Raw genomic sequence first — 20,259 nt, forward strand, 5'->3', positions numbered from 1 at the left:
CAGGTTTTTTTCAATTAGTGCGAGGTAGATCAGAAAATTCAATTGCTAAAAATAAAAGATTGATATTCGTTTATGTTCAGATGATCGTTCACACTAAAAAAACATCGAAGAATTGTTATTTTTATAGTATTGATGCTTTGTCGCTTAGTCCGAGCTCAATCCCCCCTCTCCTTCATTTCCCGATACTTTAGTGTGAGTTGATTTAAAGTGTCTAACTTGTTTGAAAACAATAAAGTACAAGTCTTTTGATTTGTGTCCTCAATGTCAAGAAAAAGCATCTACAGAAAAACCTTTTTTATTTTGTTTTTACCAATAAATGTACAGCCGGTCAACATTACGCTTTTGCACTGATTTCAACAATATCAGGCGAGACACTGGGTTCCGCGGAATATTTTACAAATTTATTATATACTGCTTCCATTTGAAAACTAAGATAGAAAAAATGGCAGGACCAAGTTGTTTGGGGATATCCCAACTATGTCCGAAATTACCAAATAAATTACTTTTTTTCCTATCATTGTCTGCCGTTCCCAATTTTATACCAAATAAATCTGAACAACCACTCGAACTTAAATTTGAACTTTGACTCAATGGATAGCGATTCCCATCCAAAGAGCATTAAACAAAACAGGGACGAAAGATACCAGAGGGACAGTCAAACTCATAAATCGAAAATAAACTGACAACGCCATGGCTAAAAATGAAAAAGACAAACAGACAAACAATAGTACACATGACACATCATAGAAAACTAAAGAATAATCAACACGAATCCAACAAAAAACTAGGGGTTTAAACAAACGACATAATGAAATCTGTTTAACATGTTAACATATTTTTTTCCGAATTGGTCACGTGGTTTTTTCTCATCAAGTAATGAGATCACCACATCAAAGAATGACACGACCACATCAAATAATGAAACAAACCCATCAATTAGTGTAAAATCGTCAAATTTTGAAACATCATTACGTAATGTTAAAACCATATAAAGAATAGGCAAATCATCATTACGAAATAACAAAACCACATCATGTAATGAAACAACTACATAACGTTAAGTCACATTCACATCAAGTAATGTTAAAACCACATTGACTTATGACACAACCACATCAAGTAATGACAAAACCATATTGAGTAATGACAAAACTATATCAAGTCAATACGAAACCATATCGTGTAATATCGAGACATTATTAAGTAATGACAAGTCCATATTAAGTTATATCAAAACATCATTATGTAAAGACAAAATATCATCAAGTAATAGTAAAACAACATAAAATAATATCAGAGTTCCACATAAGACAGCTGTGGCGTTCCATAGTAATGACTTGAAATGCATTAGATAGTCCACGTACAGAGAGAGAAGAAAACTTATTACTTTAATGAATATTTATTACAAGATGTGCCAAAAGAGAAGAAAATAGAAGCTTTTGCTGATTATGTGTTAGCCACATATGTTGATGGCCAACACAGTGCTTTGTTCCCACCATCCGTATTGGATGAAACTATACATCTACGCAAGACGTAACAGCAATGGAGCAGAAACATTCCACAGGAATCATTATAAACTGTTTTATGTATTTCATCCTTCAATGTTTGTGTTTTTGGAAACTAGTTGTTACAGCTACTACATACATTAAATTGGGAAATACTCATGCAACAGCAGAAGAAAGTATGTTTCCAGAAAAGGAAATATTTGCCGTGTAAACTACCGGTTCCAAGTCCGAATAAAGGACGAGGGAAGTCATTTTTCTTCTAATTGACGCAATCGTATGTTTTATTTTTATAATTATACCATGTAATTTTAAAACAGGTCGCGCTAACGTAGGATTGGAGAAAAAAGTTGTTGCGCAAAAGGACGCATTTTTGGCGCAAATGAATATTTCCAAAAAATTTCGCATAATTCATTCACTTAATTTACTTTTTGACTGTAAGACCATATAAATAAATATTGATAGCTTGTTGATTATCGTTGTTTTAGCAAAGATAACGAATGTAAATTCTCAATCCTCGTTAGAATTAATACTCGTACTGTCGTTTTCATGGACGTCCATGCGTCATTTTCAACATGAGACACCTCTTAAAAAGTACTTACCTTAAACATATCTGCTCCAAATTAAGTCCTGAAAATTGTAGTATACTATATCTATAGACTATTTTTCTTTAGTTTTGTTAATTTTATTGTCATGTTAAATATATTTATGTCAACAGATGAACGTCAAAAAGACAATTTTACTAATTCAGCCTATTGATTACTGAGTAAAAATGTTGAATGTTAATTACTTATAATAAATGTTAATTACTATTAATTAACGATGATTATAATTAACTATCATCAAAGCTTCAAAACAATTCTTTTGTATCTGTCAATTATTACTCCAAGCTGATCTAATGAGTAGAATGAGCTTGAAAACTCACTTGTCAAAATACTTTGCATATATATTGAATTCAGTTTAGTCCAATATATCATAAAGCATTTTGAAAAGAACAAAACACATTTTAAGAATGGACATTTTAGAAGATAGAGTTCCTTTGTTGAACTTGGATAACTTTGAAGGAGTCTTTTTCTGGTTATGACTCTCCAGTATTTGTATCCGACTCAGAACCAAGTTTGTCAGCATCGGGAGGTGAATCAGATACCAGCAACAGCAGTTCATCTTCAGAAACTCACATTTCAAGTGAAAGAGACGATGAAGGTGATGATTTGGACGACCTTGAAGATCCTAGTGATACGATGCATGTGACTAGTACAGAAACAGTAGTCAACAATATCAAGTACATCTTGTCGATGCCACAATTTTGTGATGTTATATTTGAAATAGGACCACAACGCTTCCTTGGTCATGGTTTAAAGGCAGTCATTGGGTCAAAAAGTAAAGTACTTCAAGATATGATTCTACAACATAATAGTCCACAGATTCAGACAAAAACAAAGAAAAACAACAACAAACACATATCCATAAATAACTACGACATTGATGTGTTTAGACAATTCCTCAACTTTGTACACACCGGAAGTGTCGTTATGGACGTAACTACAGTTGTTGGAATGACATGTGCTGCTGAAGAATTTGATGTTCCAGAGTTAAGTAATGCATGCTGGGGGTATTTGAGACGTTGCTCTACTACAACAACCAACATACCAATACTCCAGAACGAAATCGACAGATATGCTGGACACTGTGCTGCAAAGGAGATTAAATGCATGCTTTCGCAGGAAATTAGTCCTTTAAAAATAAAAGAGACTGTTGTTTAAATATAATTTTTATGAACTATATAATAGTGATTACGAAATGTAGATCTATTAAAAGTGCTTATGTCAAAAATAAAATTGATTATCTCTACTTTGACTCTTTTACTGAATTCACATACTTTGTTATTAAAACAATGTCTAATGTACCGATTTTTCTGCCTCCAACGAAAATATTGGAATTCACATAGTAGTGTTATCATTAAACAGCATGTAGAAGACAATATCTTATCATAAAATAAGCTGTAAGTATCAATTTGATGACAGGAAAGGATATACAATTAGAAATGCTAAACCCGTAACTGTGTAACCACCATATAATAAGAAAATGAAAAACGAAGACGTTATAACTTCATGCGTCCTTCATCAGGAACGCTCAAAGCCGAATATTTAAAAGGCAAGGATGTTTTTACTTTTTTGTTGCACCGAAGCAACATTTATCGGAAACGGCCATCATCTATAGCTACGTATTATTTGCAAGGTTGAAGTACTTGATTACATGCTTTAAATATGACCAAAAGGTTTCTTAGAATAATAACAATTCTCCCCATTAAAATGTGTTAGGTCATCTAAATTTCACCAAGATTGCGTAAAAAAATGGGTTACTTGTTTCTGTTTCTTGCAAATGACAACTTTACATATGTCATATAGTTATAGCCAGTTTACAAAATCATTATTTTAAAATCAATTGAAAATGAATCTCTTTCATATTGTTGAAGATAAAGGAATCTGGCCAAAATTATAGCGACAAAACACTAAAAATGCTAAGAACAATACATTTTTTTTACAAAATAAGAAAGACGTTCGCGGTCATCTTTTAGTAAAATTTACATCATGTGCTTCCTTTTGAAGTTCAAAGATTTTTGCAATCAGTTAAAGCATCAACCATCGTCGTTGAGTTAAAACAGATGACAAATCCATTTAAATTTCCATAATTTCAGGATGACATGCAACTTCATTGTTTAGATATCATGTTATATGTTTAAGGAACTTAGCTGAGACCTGTATATTATTTCGTTTTTTTTTCGTTTTGATATACTTGGCTCATATATTTGGACATCCTGTATAATGGAATATCCACTCCTTTCAGCTCATTTCAGCTGTTTATATCTTGGTAAAGCACACACATAACAAAATTATAAGATTGGCGTGCTTGACCCATTATTATCCCTATTCATTCTTTAAATCTAATCTATACCTATATAATATATTTAATAGATATTCCAAGTTAGATTAATCCCCACTTCGGGAACCAATTCAGTTTTAATTCAGTCCAGGAGTGGTGTGGTTCGGAATTGTAGTCATTGGTTATCATAGGAACCCAAATTATATTTAGGATTTACCCTGACAAATTTGAAACATCATTATTCCTCAGAAACTGTGTCAAAAGAGGGGCGCAAGATACCAGAGGGACATTCAAACTCGTAGATCGAAAACAAACTGACAACGCCATGGCTAAAGAAGAAAAAGACAAACAGATAAAAAATGATATACATGTAGAAAGAAACAAGTGAAAGGCGCATATGACAAACATTATGTCTCCCCATGTATATCTAGTTAAATTTGCTATATATATAAATTTGCATTTGGTTAGCTTAAATCTTGTGTTTTTACTATACCAATGCAAGTTTTTATATTAATTATTATATAACGACTAAGCAGACTTATTAAACAATTAAAAAAGTTATAGAAAGAAAGAGAAAAAAATGTAAATAGAATTTACCCTTTTTAAAATGCTGAGTAGTTCTCAAATACAGCGGCTTTAACTTGTTTTAAACTAATTATTCTACCGAAAAAACAAATAATTCTTAATGCACGTTCTGTGTATGTATTGAAAAATTCCTTGCATTATTTCCGGTCTTTCTTCAATAAAAATTTATTAAATGTTTTCAAAAGCATCCAGGTACATTGTAATTACTTCTGATGATAAATTTTGACATCATGTAGAACAAGGTAAACAATAGTGTAATTACGACATTGTTTAAATATAAACAAGGTACTGTCTCTTGTTTCTTTTGAAAAAATTACACTTCTACAGTAAATACACTCCGTGTCTTTTGGTTAACCTTAAAAAAAAATGCTGTCTCATTGACGTATAAACCAAGATCTCCTTTTATTTATACAAAGAAATAATATAGTCCAATAACATTATTGCAGTACAAATACTAATGTATTGATTTTTTTAATGTCAATTAAAAGTCTTTAATTATTTTAGAACCCCTTTGTATATAGTTATCTTGCGTTGATCCAATGATACTGAATAGACGCACTTTTGTGGAATCACATATTTATGGAAATTAACCTGAAAATGTTAGAAATTGTAAACTGATCTGCTTTCAAAATCATAGTTTTGCATGTTATTCTCCCTCATGCAAAGCTCTGATTCCTTTCACGGAGTTGGCTATACTTTTTGGACCTTTTGGATAATAGCTCTTCATCTTTTATATAAGCTTTTGATTTCAAATATTTTGGCCACGAGCATCACTGAAGAGACATGTATTGTCGAAATGCGCATCTGGTGCAAGAAAATTGATACCCTTAATTTTATTATTCTAATTTGATATCATCAATTCTAACGTAATAACAGGATTCATACATATATACTCAAAGTTTTCTTCGTAATGTGAAAAACGTAACATAACTCGATGTAGATTTACTTCGAGTTGCATTAAGGTCTAACAGAAATCGATGTAGATTCACCTCGAGATGCATAAAGGTCTAACAGATTTCGAATAATAAACTCTACTTTTATTGACGTGTACAACAATTGAAATCATTTGATTTATCCTTCCGTGTTTCTGCGAATTCCAAAATAGACAGAACTGTTATTTCACCTTATATAACAATGATTTTCAACAATTTCATCGAATTATATGTCTTAATGATTTGTGCGTCAGAAGGTAAGTATTGACGTTAAAACCTGTGTTGAGATGGTTAAAGGAGTAGGTCCAGTAAGAAACATTTTTGGCCCCAAAATATAGCAGTTTTCCAAAATTGTTAAAATGTAAACTTTGAGTTATTTATTGCAAAGCAGAATGCTTCTGCTTCATAAATATGGGCTGTTTTTAACAATACAATGCACTTATATAGGGTACTAGCATCATTAAATCATGCTAAATTACTGAAATCTTCACAATTTTAGCTTTTTAATTAAAATTTAGACTGTTTCCGTCTTAAATGAAAGTGGCCGCATTTGTGTTCATTCTTAATATTGAAATGTAAGTTGTATTTGACGATAATACAAAACATATATAAAGGTTGAGGATGAACACGAATGCGGTCACTTTCATTTTTGGCAAAAACCATTTGAAAAGTGACATTTTTTGGCATATTTGATAGAATTTTCGTATTTAAGCTTGAATCGGAGCGTTTTTAATGAGGAAATCAGTTAAAATCTTTCACGTAAACTAATTGATTCAACTAAAATAGACTCTCAAGTGTTTGAAAAGTGTCCAAAATCTTTCGTCAGATGTACCTGGAATTTGAAGCCAAAATCGGCCATTATCGGACCTACTCCTTTGTAGATGAAACATTTCATCTTGGTTTTTACTTTTTTTTTTTAAGTTTCAATAAAACATTTAAACGGTTTTATAAATTACATGTATTCGATTTAATTCGGACAAAGCTTTTAAATACCCGTTATGAGACGTAACGTTCAGTACCAGGGTAACTAGTATATATTTGTTTAGGGGCCAGCTGAAGGACGCCTCCGGGTGCGGGAATTTCTCGCTACATTGAAGACCTTGGTGACCTTCTGCTGTTGTTTTTTTTTTTGTTTTTTTTTTCTATGGTCGGGTTGTTGTCTCTTTTGCACATTCCCAATTTCCATTCTCAATTTTATCTATGCAATATTAGCATTTCAAAATTATTTAAAAAAAATAATTAAAAAATTAACAATATCTGATTTTACTCACATTGAAATTAAAATATCGTAAAATATGTAATTGACACAGTTAAATATCAACACTAAAAGAATAATAATAAAAACAAAATGACCAAACCGCAATCGTATTTTTCTATAAATTCGTTTATATTACCTAGAACCTAATACTGAGTTCATACGTAATTCGAATTCGATTCGCAATAACTAATTCGAATTAGTTTAATTCGCATTCGAAACGTTTTACGTCCTAACGTCAATTCTAATTCGAATTACTATAACCATACAAGCAAAGGAGTAGGTTCAGTAAGACCCCTTTTTGGCCCCAAAATATAGCAGTTTTACAAAACTGTGAACATGTAACTTTTAAGCTATTTATTGGAAAGTAAAATGCTTCTGCTACATAAATATGGACTGTTTTTGACAAAACAATGCACATATATCGGGAACTAGCATCATTAAGTCATGCTAAATTACTGAAATCTTCACAATTTTAGCATTTTAGTTCAATTTTAGACGGTTTCCGTCTGCAATGAAAGTGTCCGCATTCGTGTTCATTCATTATATTGAAATATAAGTTGTATTTGATGATGATACATAACATATATAAAGGTTGAGGATGAACACGGATGCGGCCACTTTCATTTTTGACAAAAACCATCTGAAAATTGACGTTTTTTTGCATATTTGATCGATTTTTCATAATAAAGCTTGAATCGGGGCGTTTTAATGACTAAATCAGTTAAAATCTTTCACATAAACTAATCGAATCAATTCAAATAGACACAACATTTTACTGGACCTACTCCTTTATTGCAATGGGAATCATAAAGGATGTGACTAGAAATAAAAACTAAATTTAACTCTAAGTTATGGCTATAAAGGCAACAGTAGTATACCGCTGTTCAACATTCATAAATCGATTGAGAAAAAAACAAATTCGGGTTACAAACTAAAACTGAGGGAAACACATCAAATATTATAAGAGGATAATAACGATACAATAGAAACCCAACACTTAAATGCAACACACACTGAAACGAACTATAATATAACAATGGCCATTTTCCTGACTTGGTACACGATATTTTAAGACAAAATGGTGGGTTGAACTTGGTTTTGTGGCTAGCCAAACCTCCCGCTTTTATGGCAATGTTAAATATAACATTTAAATGACAACATTACATGACAGGACTACAATACAAATAAATGGGAGAACATTCACGACAGAGAAACACACAAAAGATAGGTACACAAAAGTTTCAGGCTTATAATTTAATTCGCCAGACTCGCGTTTGGTCTACATATGTTCGTCATTTCATTCTTTATAAAATTAGTATGTACGGTGAGATAACGATACACCAGTGAATAGTTGACGAAGATGCCAGTAACTATAGATACTTGTACTGCCTTCAACAATGTTATACTACAGAAACCCATAATGCAAAGAAAGCTTTAACCGGCCCCTACATAACAAAATGAAAAACAATTAAGTTTGCAAAAGCCGCAGCTTGATATATGAATAAAACAACAAATGAACAATTACAGAATGCTGACTAGGGACAGGCACATACATAATGTGGCGGCGTTAAACATGTTTGCGAGCATCAAACCCCCTATAAATTTGGATAGTGGTGTTTTAACAAAACATAACTACAAACTGTACACATAAGTTGAAAAGGGCTCTAGCCATTAGATTATACAAAGAAAACACATAATAGTGACATGAAGTACCGATCTGACAGTAATCGCAGTAACTGAAAGCTAGTTGAGTCGAGAACAACTTCGGTTGTTGCGTCTCGTGTTTTACGGTCTTTTGCTTATTCCGCCACGATGATTGCAAATATTTCTTCAGCTTACGTGTTTTATTACCCCTTTGGTATCATTCTTTGTTTGTATTTATAACATCTTAGCATGTTACGGAATTAACGATACATGCCATACTATGTAATGCTAACCTATGTTGCATACATATAAGATAACGGTATTGTAGATGTAGTAGTAGTAATGCCTTCAAAGTAGGATTTAGTAAGTAAACATTCTTGCAATATTGAAGGCAAAACTCGGAGTATTGAGTTTAACGAATACTAATACTTCATGTGATTCTGTTCAATCTCTCAATATCAGATCTATACCATATGTGACCAAGAAACCAGCAGCTGCTGCGCTGTACTGTATTTCGGTCAGCTGTCACGGTTTAGAAGCCTTAGACATTTATTTTCTTTATTTATACGACACGTAACGTCCTATTCTAAAGAAAAGTTTCGTTATTTGGTGCTAATTATCAAACGTCAAAGGAAATCAATGTTGTTTAACTTTTTGAGCAAATAAAGTCTTATTTGTCGAAGTAAAGGGAAAATAGTTCCAAATCAACACCGAGTTAAAGGCTGTCTTTTGTAAAGTGTGCGGATAACTTTAAAATACAAGCATTGATAAATAGTAGATTCAGATACTGATACAATACTTTGTCAAAGTCTCCCCACATACACATACACATACAAACTTTACTCTTGTTATTGCATTGAAAATGACATTTTGAGACTTATTTTATTTTTATATGCTTAGTTTTTTTCGAGAGCAGTCAAATAATTTTAGTGCGTCCGTGGTTTATTGAGTAGTTAAACAAACTTCCTATAGCTTAAAATCTTATGTGTCAGTGCATTTACAAAAACTTCTATAAAACAAAATGACCTTCAAGTTAAAACAAAATGATATAGGCCTACATCAAAAGACACAACAAATTAAAAAGAAAATACGCATAGAGTTGGACAAACATTCAATACGCAATCACATCTACGAAATGTATATAACTTTATAAAGTAAACAGTTCCGTGTCCAAACGAGTTAAGAGAAATGTAATACAAAAAACAAAAACAAAAAATACTGCTCACATGGTTCATGTATTCAGACATCACAGGACAATGATTCGAGGTTAAAATATCGCGACATGACTCGCCTCCTTTTGTATCGGTAATTGTTATATCAACATGTTTCTTATAGAAAAATAAAAGTTCTTGAACATGGGAAAAAATACGATTATAACTGACCCTACATTACCCTTTTAGAAGAAACTATGTACTAACCCCTTTTATCAAGTGGCAGGAAGTATTTTTCACGAACAACTTTGAGCTACATATTACATTTTTTAAATACATTTTATGGTTATTTAAGGAATGACTGTAATATTTGTTCTGTCTGAAGAAATAACATAAAACATTTGGTGGTCACATGATTAAATTATGTCTATGAGCTGATAACAAAATAACGTCAGCCAATCAGAAGACGCGTTACATCCAAAATAAATTTTATTTAAGGAATGACTGTAATATTTTTTCTGTCTATGAAGAAATAACATAAAAAATGTGGTGCACACTGAATAACGCGCGTAGCGGGTTATTTAACAGTGTGCACCACATTTTTTATGTTATTTCGAATAGACAGAAAAATATTACAGTCATTTCTTATAATTTAATTTTAAATTCCGTTTTAAACAGTAGAAAACCATGAAAAAACGTTGAAGACGTCACGGTCACATGACTAAATTATGTCTATGTTCTGATAACAAAATAACGTCAGCCAATCAGAATACGCGTTACATCCAAAATTAAATTATTTCTAATTTGATTTCAATTAACCAATAGATTTTTTAAAACACATATCTGATTGTTTTTCAGGTTATATTTATCATTGAACATCTATCTTTTGCTGGAGATATAAACATTCATTTGGTTTGGTAAAAACCGCCCATAATATCTTTTTAAAAACTGTGAATATATAAAAAAATATATAGCCAAAAATTTTAGGCGGCAAATACGTATTGCATAATACTTTACAATAAATTAGATTATCTTACAATTAAAAAAAGAACTTTTTATAATTGCACGAATTCAACAGCATTTTCATAAAAATATCAGTTAACTTAACATTTATGAATCTCATTGGTCCATCAAGATGCAAATTTGTATAGAAAGATTTTAATTAGTCATTATAGCATTATCAAAATGTTGTCCAGGTCATCGCCCTTGTGAATGCCGTTCACGTACTTTATAAATCAATATGAAAACAATAACGCCAAAAAAGACGTCAAATTGTTATTGCCTATTTGCAACGTCGAAACGTTGATTATTTTAAATCTGGCATCAAGAGGGTTAACGATTGCTTAGCGTTCCTCTGGCGTGCAAATAACGTATACCGACTTTGTCAATTTTCTCTGTACGTTTGGTGCACGCCGGTCTATACGCCAATGTGTGACGCCGGCATTTTTAGCGGTATTTTTAACATTGCATTATAAGCAGGATCAATATAACATTTGTTCTTTTTCTAAAACTGTTCTGTACAAAGCCATAGTTGTCATCAAATAGTCCGTTTCTATGTACTTTGGCGTTTGTTTTTGTTGCAACCATGTTTATTTTGTTCCGTTTTGTTGTTCTTATAATAGTTGGTGTGTTTCTTTCAGTTTTAATTTGTAAACCGGATTTGTTTTCGCTTAATCTATTTGTGACTATTGAATAGCGATATAATATTGTTGCACTTATTTATCTGAATTTTTTTTTTATTTGATTTTTCTTCAAGACCTATCAAAATTACTCCATGTAATACAATACTAATATCATGATATCCCAAATAATACTAAGTAGTACTTCCTCGCTCACACAGGTACGAAGGCAGATCTTTTTTTTTATAGCCAATGTGAATAAAGCTAGTACTGTCATATCGGTACTTTGCGTCTTTTTGTCTTTTTTGTGCTTAGTAGCGAATCTTTTTTACAAATTGTTTCATGTATATGCGTTTAAACCGCAACCCCGATTATTAGAGGGTTCAATGCTCATACACATGTGAAACCTGCATAGTCGTTATGTTTTCTCCATATTAGGAACCGGTTGCCCAGTGGTTATTGTTGGTTGCTATCGTCACTGTTCTTTTTCGTTTATTGGTGAATAGAATACTGTCATATTGGGGCATTTCATAAACTGTGATTTTTTAAAGGTTACAATCTGGTCGTCTAGTTTCTGGTAGATAATAAACGACGGGTGTCAAATGTGGGACAGAATCTTCACACCATTCTGTATTATCTGAGACAACCTCCAGTTTTAAGTGGTGTTACTTTTAGTTTCCGATGTTGTGTTTTGTAAGCGGTCGCTGCTCTTCTGGTCGTTTTCCGGGTTTTTTTTGCCATATAATTGTCAGTTCGTTTTCGACTTATGCATATAACTATCCCTTTGTTAGCTGTCGCTCTTGTCTTGTTCGCAATTAAACTACATTTTCTCTTATATTGTATTTTAGGACAAACAGACGTAGTATTGGATTTTAACGATAGAGACAACGATGAGTCAAGACAATGGTGTCAGGACACGGATAATATGGAAATAATAATGATAAAGACACTGGCCGATTATAATGAAGTGACCACCAAACTAACAGCAGAATCTGTTGCTACCAGGTAAGTTTCTGGCATACAATCTTTACAGAAATAATGTGTACTATCATCCTTTAAGAGTAGACTAGCACGACAAATAACCGATGTATCTGTCTGTAGGGCTAGACTACTACGAAAGTAGGGTAGTGTACCTTACCTAATAATGACTTCACGGTTCAGCTAGCAAGAAAGTTAGTCAAAAATATTACCTTTATTTACACACTCAATGCATTTTGATGTAACACAAATGTGGTACGTTTGAACTGTGCATAATCTTGTATTTTGAATCACAAATAAAGAAAAGAAAATTGTTTTTTAAGAAATTATGTTCAAGAATTAACTTTTATCTTCATAAGTATTTTCGTATCTGAAATGAAGAAATATGTAAATATTTTATTCGTTGTAATAATGACCATCATGTTGAATATTGTATCATGAAGTGATCGAACACCAGATTGATTTTTTAAAAACCTTTCATTCCAAAAAAAAAAAAAAATTATACAGGTATAAAACTTAAATTGGTATCGATTAAAAAAATATTCCATTTTAATAAGTGATGTCATTTAGAGCAAAATTAAAAACACATGTAGTAGTTGTAATTGTCTTTGCCAAAAAAGTATATCAATCAATTTTGAATGTTTAGATCAATATAATATTGTAGACTTTTCTAATGATGTATATTATTTACACACTTTGGTGTTTGAATTCCACCAATTACATCAGCTTTTGCATTTTTATCCCTTGAGTGAAACAAATTCTTAAAAAAAAAATCCAAAGTGCTCGGCAAAAGCAAACTCGGTCACTTTTTTAAAGAAAAACCAACGATTCTATGTCTATGGCTTCATTGTAAAAATATCCATGTTTGGCAAATCACCAGAGCCAATCTTACGAAGTGAGAGGAACAAATTGGTAGTCCAAAGAAATACTAATTAATGATAGAAAAAATAATAGCGTACGGAAATTAGACAAAATATTTAAAAATCAAATTAGCTGGTTGAGGACAAAAAATAGGTATTCATGTTTTCTGTTTTCTAGTTTCATTTCTACCGGAACTGCATTGTGACTTTTGTCGAGCCTGCAACTTTTGTTGCAGAAAGCTCGACATAGGTATAGTGATCCGGCGGAGGCGGCGGCGGCGTTAGCTAACTTCTTAAAAGCTTTATATTTTAGTAGGTGTAAGACCAGGATGCTTCATACTTTGTATATAGATGCTTCATGTTACAAACTTTCCGTCAGTCACATGTCCAATGTCTTTGACCTCATTTTCATGGTTCAGTGACTACTTGAAAAAAAAGTTAAGATTTTTCGTAATGTAAAATTCTCTCTTATTATAAGTAATAGGATAACTATATTTGGTATGTGCGTACCTTGCAAGGTCCTCATGCATGTCAGACAGTTTTCAGTTGACCTCGACCTCATTTCATGGATCAGTGAACAAGGTTAAGTTTTGATGTTCAAGTCCATATCTCAGATACTATAAACAATAGGTCTTGTATATTCGGTGTATGGAAGGACTGTAAGTTGTACATGTCCAACTGGCAGGTGTCATCTGATTGTGACCTCATTTTCATGGTTTTGTGGTTATAGTAAAATTTTTGTGTTTTGGTCTGTTTTTCTTATACTATATGCAATAGGTCTACTATAATTGGTGTATGGAATGATTGTGTGTAAGGTGTACATATCTAACTGACAGGTGTCATCTGACCTTGACCTCATTTCATGGTTCAGTGGTCAAAGTTAAGTTTTTGAGTTTTGGTCTATTTTTCTAATACTATATGCAATAGGTCAGCTATATTTGCTGTATGGAAATATTTTATGATCTATATATCAGTGGCGCTGGTTTTATTTGACCTTGACCTCATTTTCACAGTTCATTGCTCAGTGTTAAGTTTTTGTGTTTTGGTCTGTTTTTCTAAAACTATAAGCAATAGGTCAACTATATTTGTTGTATGAAAGAATTGTTAGCTGAACATGCCTGCCTGGCATTGTTCATCTTATCTTGACCTTATTTCCATGGTTCATTAGTCTATGTTTAGTTTTCTTGGTTAATGTTAAGTTAATGTGGCAGTCGTAATAAAGCTTCATATTTAGGACTATCAACATAATATCAATGATTGGTAAAGAAGGCGAGACATTTCAGCGTATGCACTCTTGTTTTCTTTTTGAAGAGAAATGTACCACTTAAAGGGGCACTAGCTACGAGATATATATAAAAAATCTTAAGTTTGATTTTTTTCTGTTCAATCAATAATGAAAGTGAAATAGTGAAATAACAATTCGCTTTTTGCAGCCAAAAAGGTTCAATTTTGTCAAATTACACTAAGAAACATTGATAATTAGTTATTCACTTGCAAGTGAATGAGTCGACCTCTTTAAATCCGTATTCATGTGAACTTCAATTTAACCCCTAGCTAGAAATTGACAACGCATGCATTGTACGTGTACTGGTTATTTAAAGAAAAAGAATGTCAACAATGAAAGTGAAACTACGGTAAATCATTCGATTACTAATTCGATGCACATAAAATCATTCTTCTACGGTTAAAAACAATGAGAAACATCTATTTTTAATCTATAAAATCAAATCAAACAGACCTATAGAAATCCAATTGCACGTGTTGGTTTAATCTATTCATATCTTTATTTATGTTTACATCGCTTATATGGTCATCTGAGGTCAAATCGATAGTTAATTAGATGGCGTCTGGACTAAAATACACACGAAAAGAACCTATATATTATTTCCCCCATGCTCTGTAAACTGTTAATTTTAGACTTTTGATAGTTTGGATAAGTGTTTGACATTGTTATAAATCAAATATGAGAATTTGAGTCAAATCGGTGACCATGAATTTGACATCTAGTGCCCCTTTAAAGAATACATAAAAGGGTAATAAAAAATCTTCACTAAATTCAGGTGTTCTTGTTAGTAAGTTTCTCAGCCACCAAAAATTGCCGTGTTGCTCATTGCAAAAAAAATAAAATAAAACATCTGGGCGATAATTATTATGATTTGGTGTCATGGACACAGAAAAGGAACGACATATATTCTTTGAAACTTTTGTTATTTATTCCACCAGCCTTCTATTTAGCAGCATATATTATTAGTTATCTTGGTGTAAATTAATCAGGGGTGTACAGATTACAGAGGCGCAACCGAATGGGTGTATGAATACTTAAACAAGGGTGTAATATTACTACACAAAATAAATTCATCATAGATACCAGGATTAAATGTATTTCTTATGGACAATTCCTTTACCTATTTTAAAACCGGGATGTACAATTGAATAATGCTAATGAAAAATGTCTTGTGTTATATTTTTTCAATTCGCTGCGCATTGTCAAATATTTTTTTTCTTTATTTTTGGAAATTTAGAAAAAAATTGTGTTCTTTTGAATATTCGGGATTTTTTTTATTTGACCTTTTTTTTTCTTTTTCTTTTGGCATCATTTTTTTCATTTTTTGACATCATTTTATTTATCCCGGGATGAACAAGGGTGGGGTGTTTTTACACCGTACACCGGGGTAATTAACCATTCAGAATGCAGTATTTTTGCTGTAAGGATTAAACAATTAAACGAGACTCTCCTTGGTAAGAATCGAAGTTTGATTGTTATTCTATGAGTCATACAATCACTGATGGGATTAATTGCGAAGATAGAATAAAACTGTTTTGCAAAGATCTGGCATAGTACTAAGATTAAATGTGAACGACCACTGAAAAAAAAACAATTCGGTTGTGTTATTTAGTTTACAGTTCTGGATTGGTCTGAAATGGGATGAAGTCGAACAGAACTTCTACTGGATCGATAATACAATTTTGACATGGAACCGTTGGTGTTATGAAGGTTCATATAATTCCGATGAACCAGACTGTATGACATCTTCATCTAGTCTAAGACCTTGTTCAACGTATTTTGAGAAAAATCAGAACTGTGTCCGACTAACGCATGACCAACAATCTGCCTGGTGTTTTGCCACACGTCCTTGTGGTGCTGACTATAAGACAATGTGCCGTGGAGGTAAGTACTATATCAATATATAAATTCGTTTGACTAAGTTTACTGCAATATAACAATGTAAATAAAAGCTAAAAAAAATAGTAAAAATAAACAATACTGTCTAGACTTGGTGCAAGTAATTGTTTAAAATAAGGTTTCGATAGTTGTCTGTTATTGGTTTCTTGTCAACCTTTATAACTCTTTTTAACCAGTTTTATGGCGAACAGTGGTATACTACTGCTGCCTTTATTTATGTTATTTTTTAATTGCTGTTTCACCTTCTCACATATTTCGTATAAAATTGAGAATAGAAATGGGGAATGTGTCAAAGAGACAACAACCCAACTAAAGAGCAGGCAACAGTCGAAGGCATTGGTCTTCAATGCAGCGAGAAACTCCCGCAACCGGATGCGTGCTTCAGCTGTTCCCTACATAAAAGTGTATACTAGTTCAGTGATAATGGACGTCATACTAAATTCTGAAACATAAACAAGAAACTAAAATTAAAAATCATACAAGACTAACAAAGGCCAGAGGCTCCTGACTTTGGACAGGCGCAAAAATGCGGCGTGTTTAAACATATTTTTTTTTAGATCTCAACCCTCCCCTATACCTCTAGTCAATGTGGAAAAACAAACACACAACAATACGCACAGTAAAACTCAGTTCAAAAGAAGTCCGAGTCCAAAGACAGAATAGGTAACAAAAAAACTAAACAAAATGAAAATGATTCCTAAATTAACTTAGTACTACTAGCAGTTACTGACATGCAAGCTCCAGACCTCAATTAAACTGGTTGAAAGATTGTGTCTGTATCATAGGAATATCTTGTACAATCCATCCCGTTAGCGATTAAGTATAATACCATCATATAATCTATGAGAAGAACATAACCCGTATCATGCCAACACTTGGTTTTAGAATAAAAGTGTTTATTTCCGATGCAAAAACCTTATAAGTGAATCAATTATATTAAAGCCAAAACATGCAATCTTTAATGATCTGACAACAGTATCGTAACTATATCCCTTCTTAATAAGTCTGTTTAAAGGTTTTGTTAGCTTTCGAGGTGAATGCCGACATTTTTGTGCTTTGTAAAGAATATTACCATAAAAAATTAAATGTGAAATACCTGAACGTATAAGATGTCTCCATGTTGAATTATATTTACGAATGATGATCCTATGTCTTCTTTATTATTCATAACACTATAAGATATGTCTCCTTCTATATTTTTACACCAGGTTTTCTTGCATTGAATTTCTTTACTCGTCTGTATGTTATCAACTGTTGTACGACACCGTTTATTTTAAATGTATATGTCTAATTCTGTTTATTTCTGTTTTGCACTTGTATTTCTATGTGATGGGCATCCTTTTTCATCTTCATACATTATCATCATGTTTTATCCATCACACGACTTGCTTTTTAACTCAATTGGCAGTAAGGCAGCCAAGGTAAAACATATTGTAGTTCTTTAACCTCTCTAAAGGAACGATGAACGAGTTTGTCAACAGAGTTTATATACTAGCGTTTAATGGCTCGCATGCATTACCTAGTTGCCAAGAAAATCATACCCAGTCAAATATTTGATGAGAGGGATAGGGCACAATCGATTCCTCGAAATTACCGATTTCATATAGAAAAAGTAAAAACTCCGAGGATAAGTAATTGAACAATAATATATTGATAAGTGTTTTTAGCATGTTTTTGTGTAACGCATGTTGTATTTATAATGATAGGCAACAGTAGTTAATGATGTTCAAACTCATAAATACATGTAGTTTAAAACGATACAAAGCATGGTATTTTTTTATCCCACATTTGACTAACATACGCTTAGATTTTGTCGTTTAAATATCAAAATGATTGAAATATCTTTCATTGTCGAGTCTTCGACTTTAGTCGAAAAAGCGAGACTAAGCGATCCTACATTCCGTCGTCGTCGGCGGCGTCCACAAATATTCACTCTGTGGTTAAAGGTTTTGAAATTTTAATATCTTTCTTAAACTATACTGAATTTCTACCAAACTTGGACAGAAGCTTGTTTATGATCATAAGAAAGTATCCAGAAGAAAATTTTGTAAAAATAAATTTCCACTTTTCCGTATTTTACTTATAAACCAGAAACAAAACATTCACTCTGTGGTTTAAGTTTTTAAAATTTTTATAATATTCTTAAACTAACCTGGATTTCTACCAAACTTAGACAAAAGCTTGTTTCTGGTCATAAGATATTATTCAGAAGTAAATTTTGTAAAAAAAAAATTCACTTTTTCCGTATTTTACTTATAAATGAACTATCTGATGTACAGTAGTTGTCGTTTGTTTATGTAATATATACGTGTTTCTCGTTTCTCGTTTTGTTTATATAGATTAGACCGTTGATTTTCCCGTTTGAATGGTTTTACACTAGTAATTTTGGGGCCCTTTATAGCTTGTTGTTCGGTGTGAGTCAAGGCTCCGTGTTGAAGGCCGTACTTTAACCTATAATGGGTTACTTTTTAAATTGTTATTTGTATGGAGAGTTGTCTCATTGGCACTCACACCACATCTTCCTATATCTATTAGTTTTTCTTCCAGTTAACATTACATACAGTCTGCAGTTAAAGTTTATAAAACATTTATTAGATTCATAAACTGTCTTGGATTTTTTACCAAACTTGGAAGCTTCTTTCAATCAAAAGACAGTATCGAGAGGGAAATTTTTATTGATGTTTTTCCTCATTTTTGTTGAGTCTGCCATTAACAGCAAAAGAAGGTCAACTAACCAGTTTCCTTAGTGACTTTCAACCCGCTTTCTGGAAAGGAAACAGTGAAGTTTGAAATTTATAACCCTGCATTCGAAAGAACCACAATAAAAAATATTAATATAATTTTAGTGTCGGATTCCGCAGAAGCTACAACTTCAACAACTACAATAAAGGAATCTACAGAAGCCGAAGCCATCACAACTGTACCTACATATCCTGAAACAACAACAACCCATCTACAAACAACACCAGGTACTTGTATTACGGGACAAAAACTACTTTACACATTGCATGGAGTTTTGTCCATATCATCCTTACTATAATTCCAATCTTCAGTTTTCAGTAATGACATTTTTCTTCAAATCACAATGCATGCTTACACCGTTTGTCCATCATAAGATTTAGACGGTTTAGTATCAAAATGATTAAGATAAAAACTTTTTTTTATCAATACCCATTTTCTTTAGTGAACAATCAAAATGACTCATATTTTTACGATCAGTGAACCGTACAATCATGATCAATAAAGGCAACAGTAGTATACCGCTGTTCGAAATTCACAAATAAATTGATAGAGAAAAAACAAATCCGAGTTACAAACTAAAACTGAAGGGAACGCATCAAATATAAGAGAACTACGACAAAACAGAAACACAACATTAAAATGTTACACACACAGCAACGAAATTTAATATAACAATGACCATCTCAAAATCGGAATAATTTGCATTGTATATTTTGATGGGGTATGTGTTGTTCAATCTTTAGCTGCTGTTTGAGGTTTTGTACTGGTATTTGTTTTGATTTATATTTACATGTCTTTAGTTCAAATAAAGGCAATTAGGGTCGAGTGAGAACAAAACTTTACGACAACAAAAGAGAAGATTTTTAAATTTTCCATTTCAAGGTAGTTTCATTCCAGCGGCGCCTGCATTTGGAGTATATA

General features: G+C 32.2%; 1 protein-coding gene across 1 annotated transcript; it reads left to right on the forward strand.

The window, feature by feature from the left end:
- Positions 1-3,034: 3,034 nt before the first annotated feature.
- On the forward strand, positions 3,035-20,092 carry LOC143070950 (uncharacterized). The gene is made up of 5 exons (XM_076245052.1): positions 3,035-3,098; positions 12,423-12,579; positions 16,310-16,581; positions 19,443-19,565; positions 20,082-20,092. Exons 1-5 carry the CDS (start codon positions 3,035-3,037, stop codon positions 20,090-20,092), a joined length of 627 nt encoding a protein of 208 aa, XP_076101167.1.
- The last annotated feature ends 167 nt before the right edge of the window (positions 20,093-20,259 follow it).

The sequence above is a fragment of the Mytilus galloprovincialis genome, chromosome 4 (assembly GCF_965363235.1).
Source record: "Mytilus galloprovincialis chromosome 4, xbMytGall1.hap1.1, whole genome shotgun sequence".
Classification (NCBI taxonomy): Eukaryota; Metazoa; Mollusca; class Bivalvia; order Mytilida; family Mytilidae; genus Mytilus; species Mytilus galloprovincialis.

Bases quoted from the DNA above. Each gene is read 5' to 3' on its own strand.
- LOC143070950 (XM_076245052.1), top strand. From the start codon at position 3,035: ATGGACGTAACTACAGTTGTTGGAATGACATGTGCTGCTGAAGAATTT. The intron at 3,099-12,422 runs GTAATGCATGCT...ATTGTATTTTAG, and splicing joins ATTTGATGTTCCAGAGTTAA to GACAAACAGACGTAGTATTG. The intron at 12,580-16,309 runs GTAAGTTTCTGG...TGTGTTATTTAG, and splicing joins GCAGAATCTGTTGCTACCAG to TTTACAGTTCTGGATTGGTC.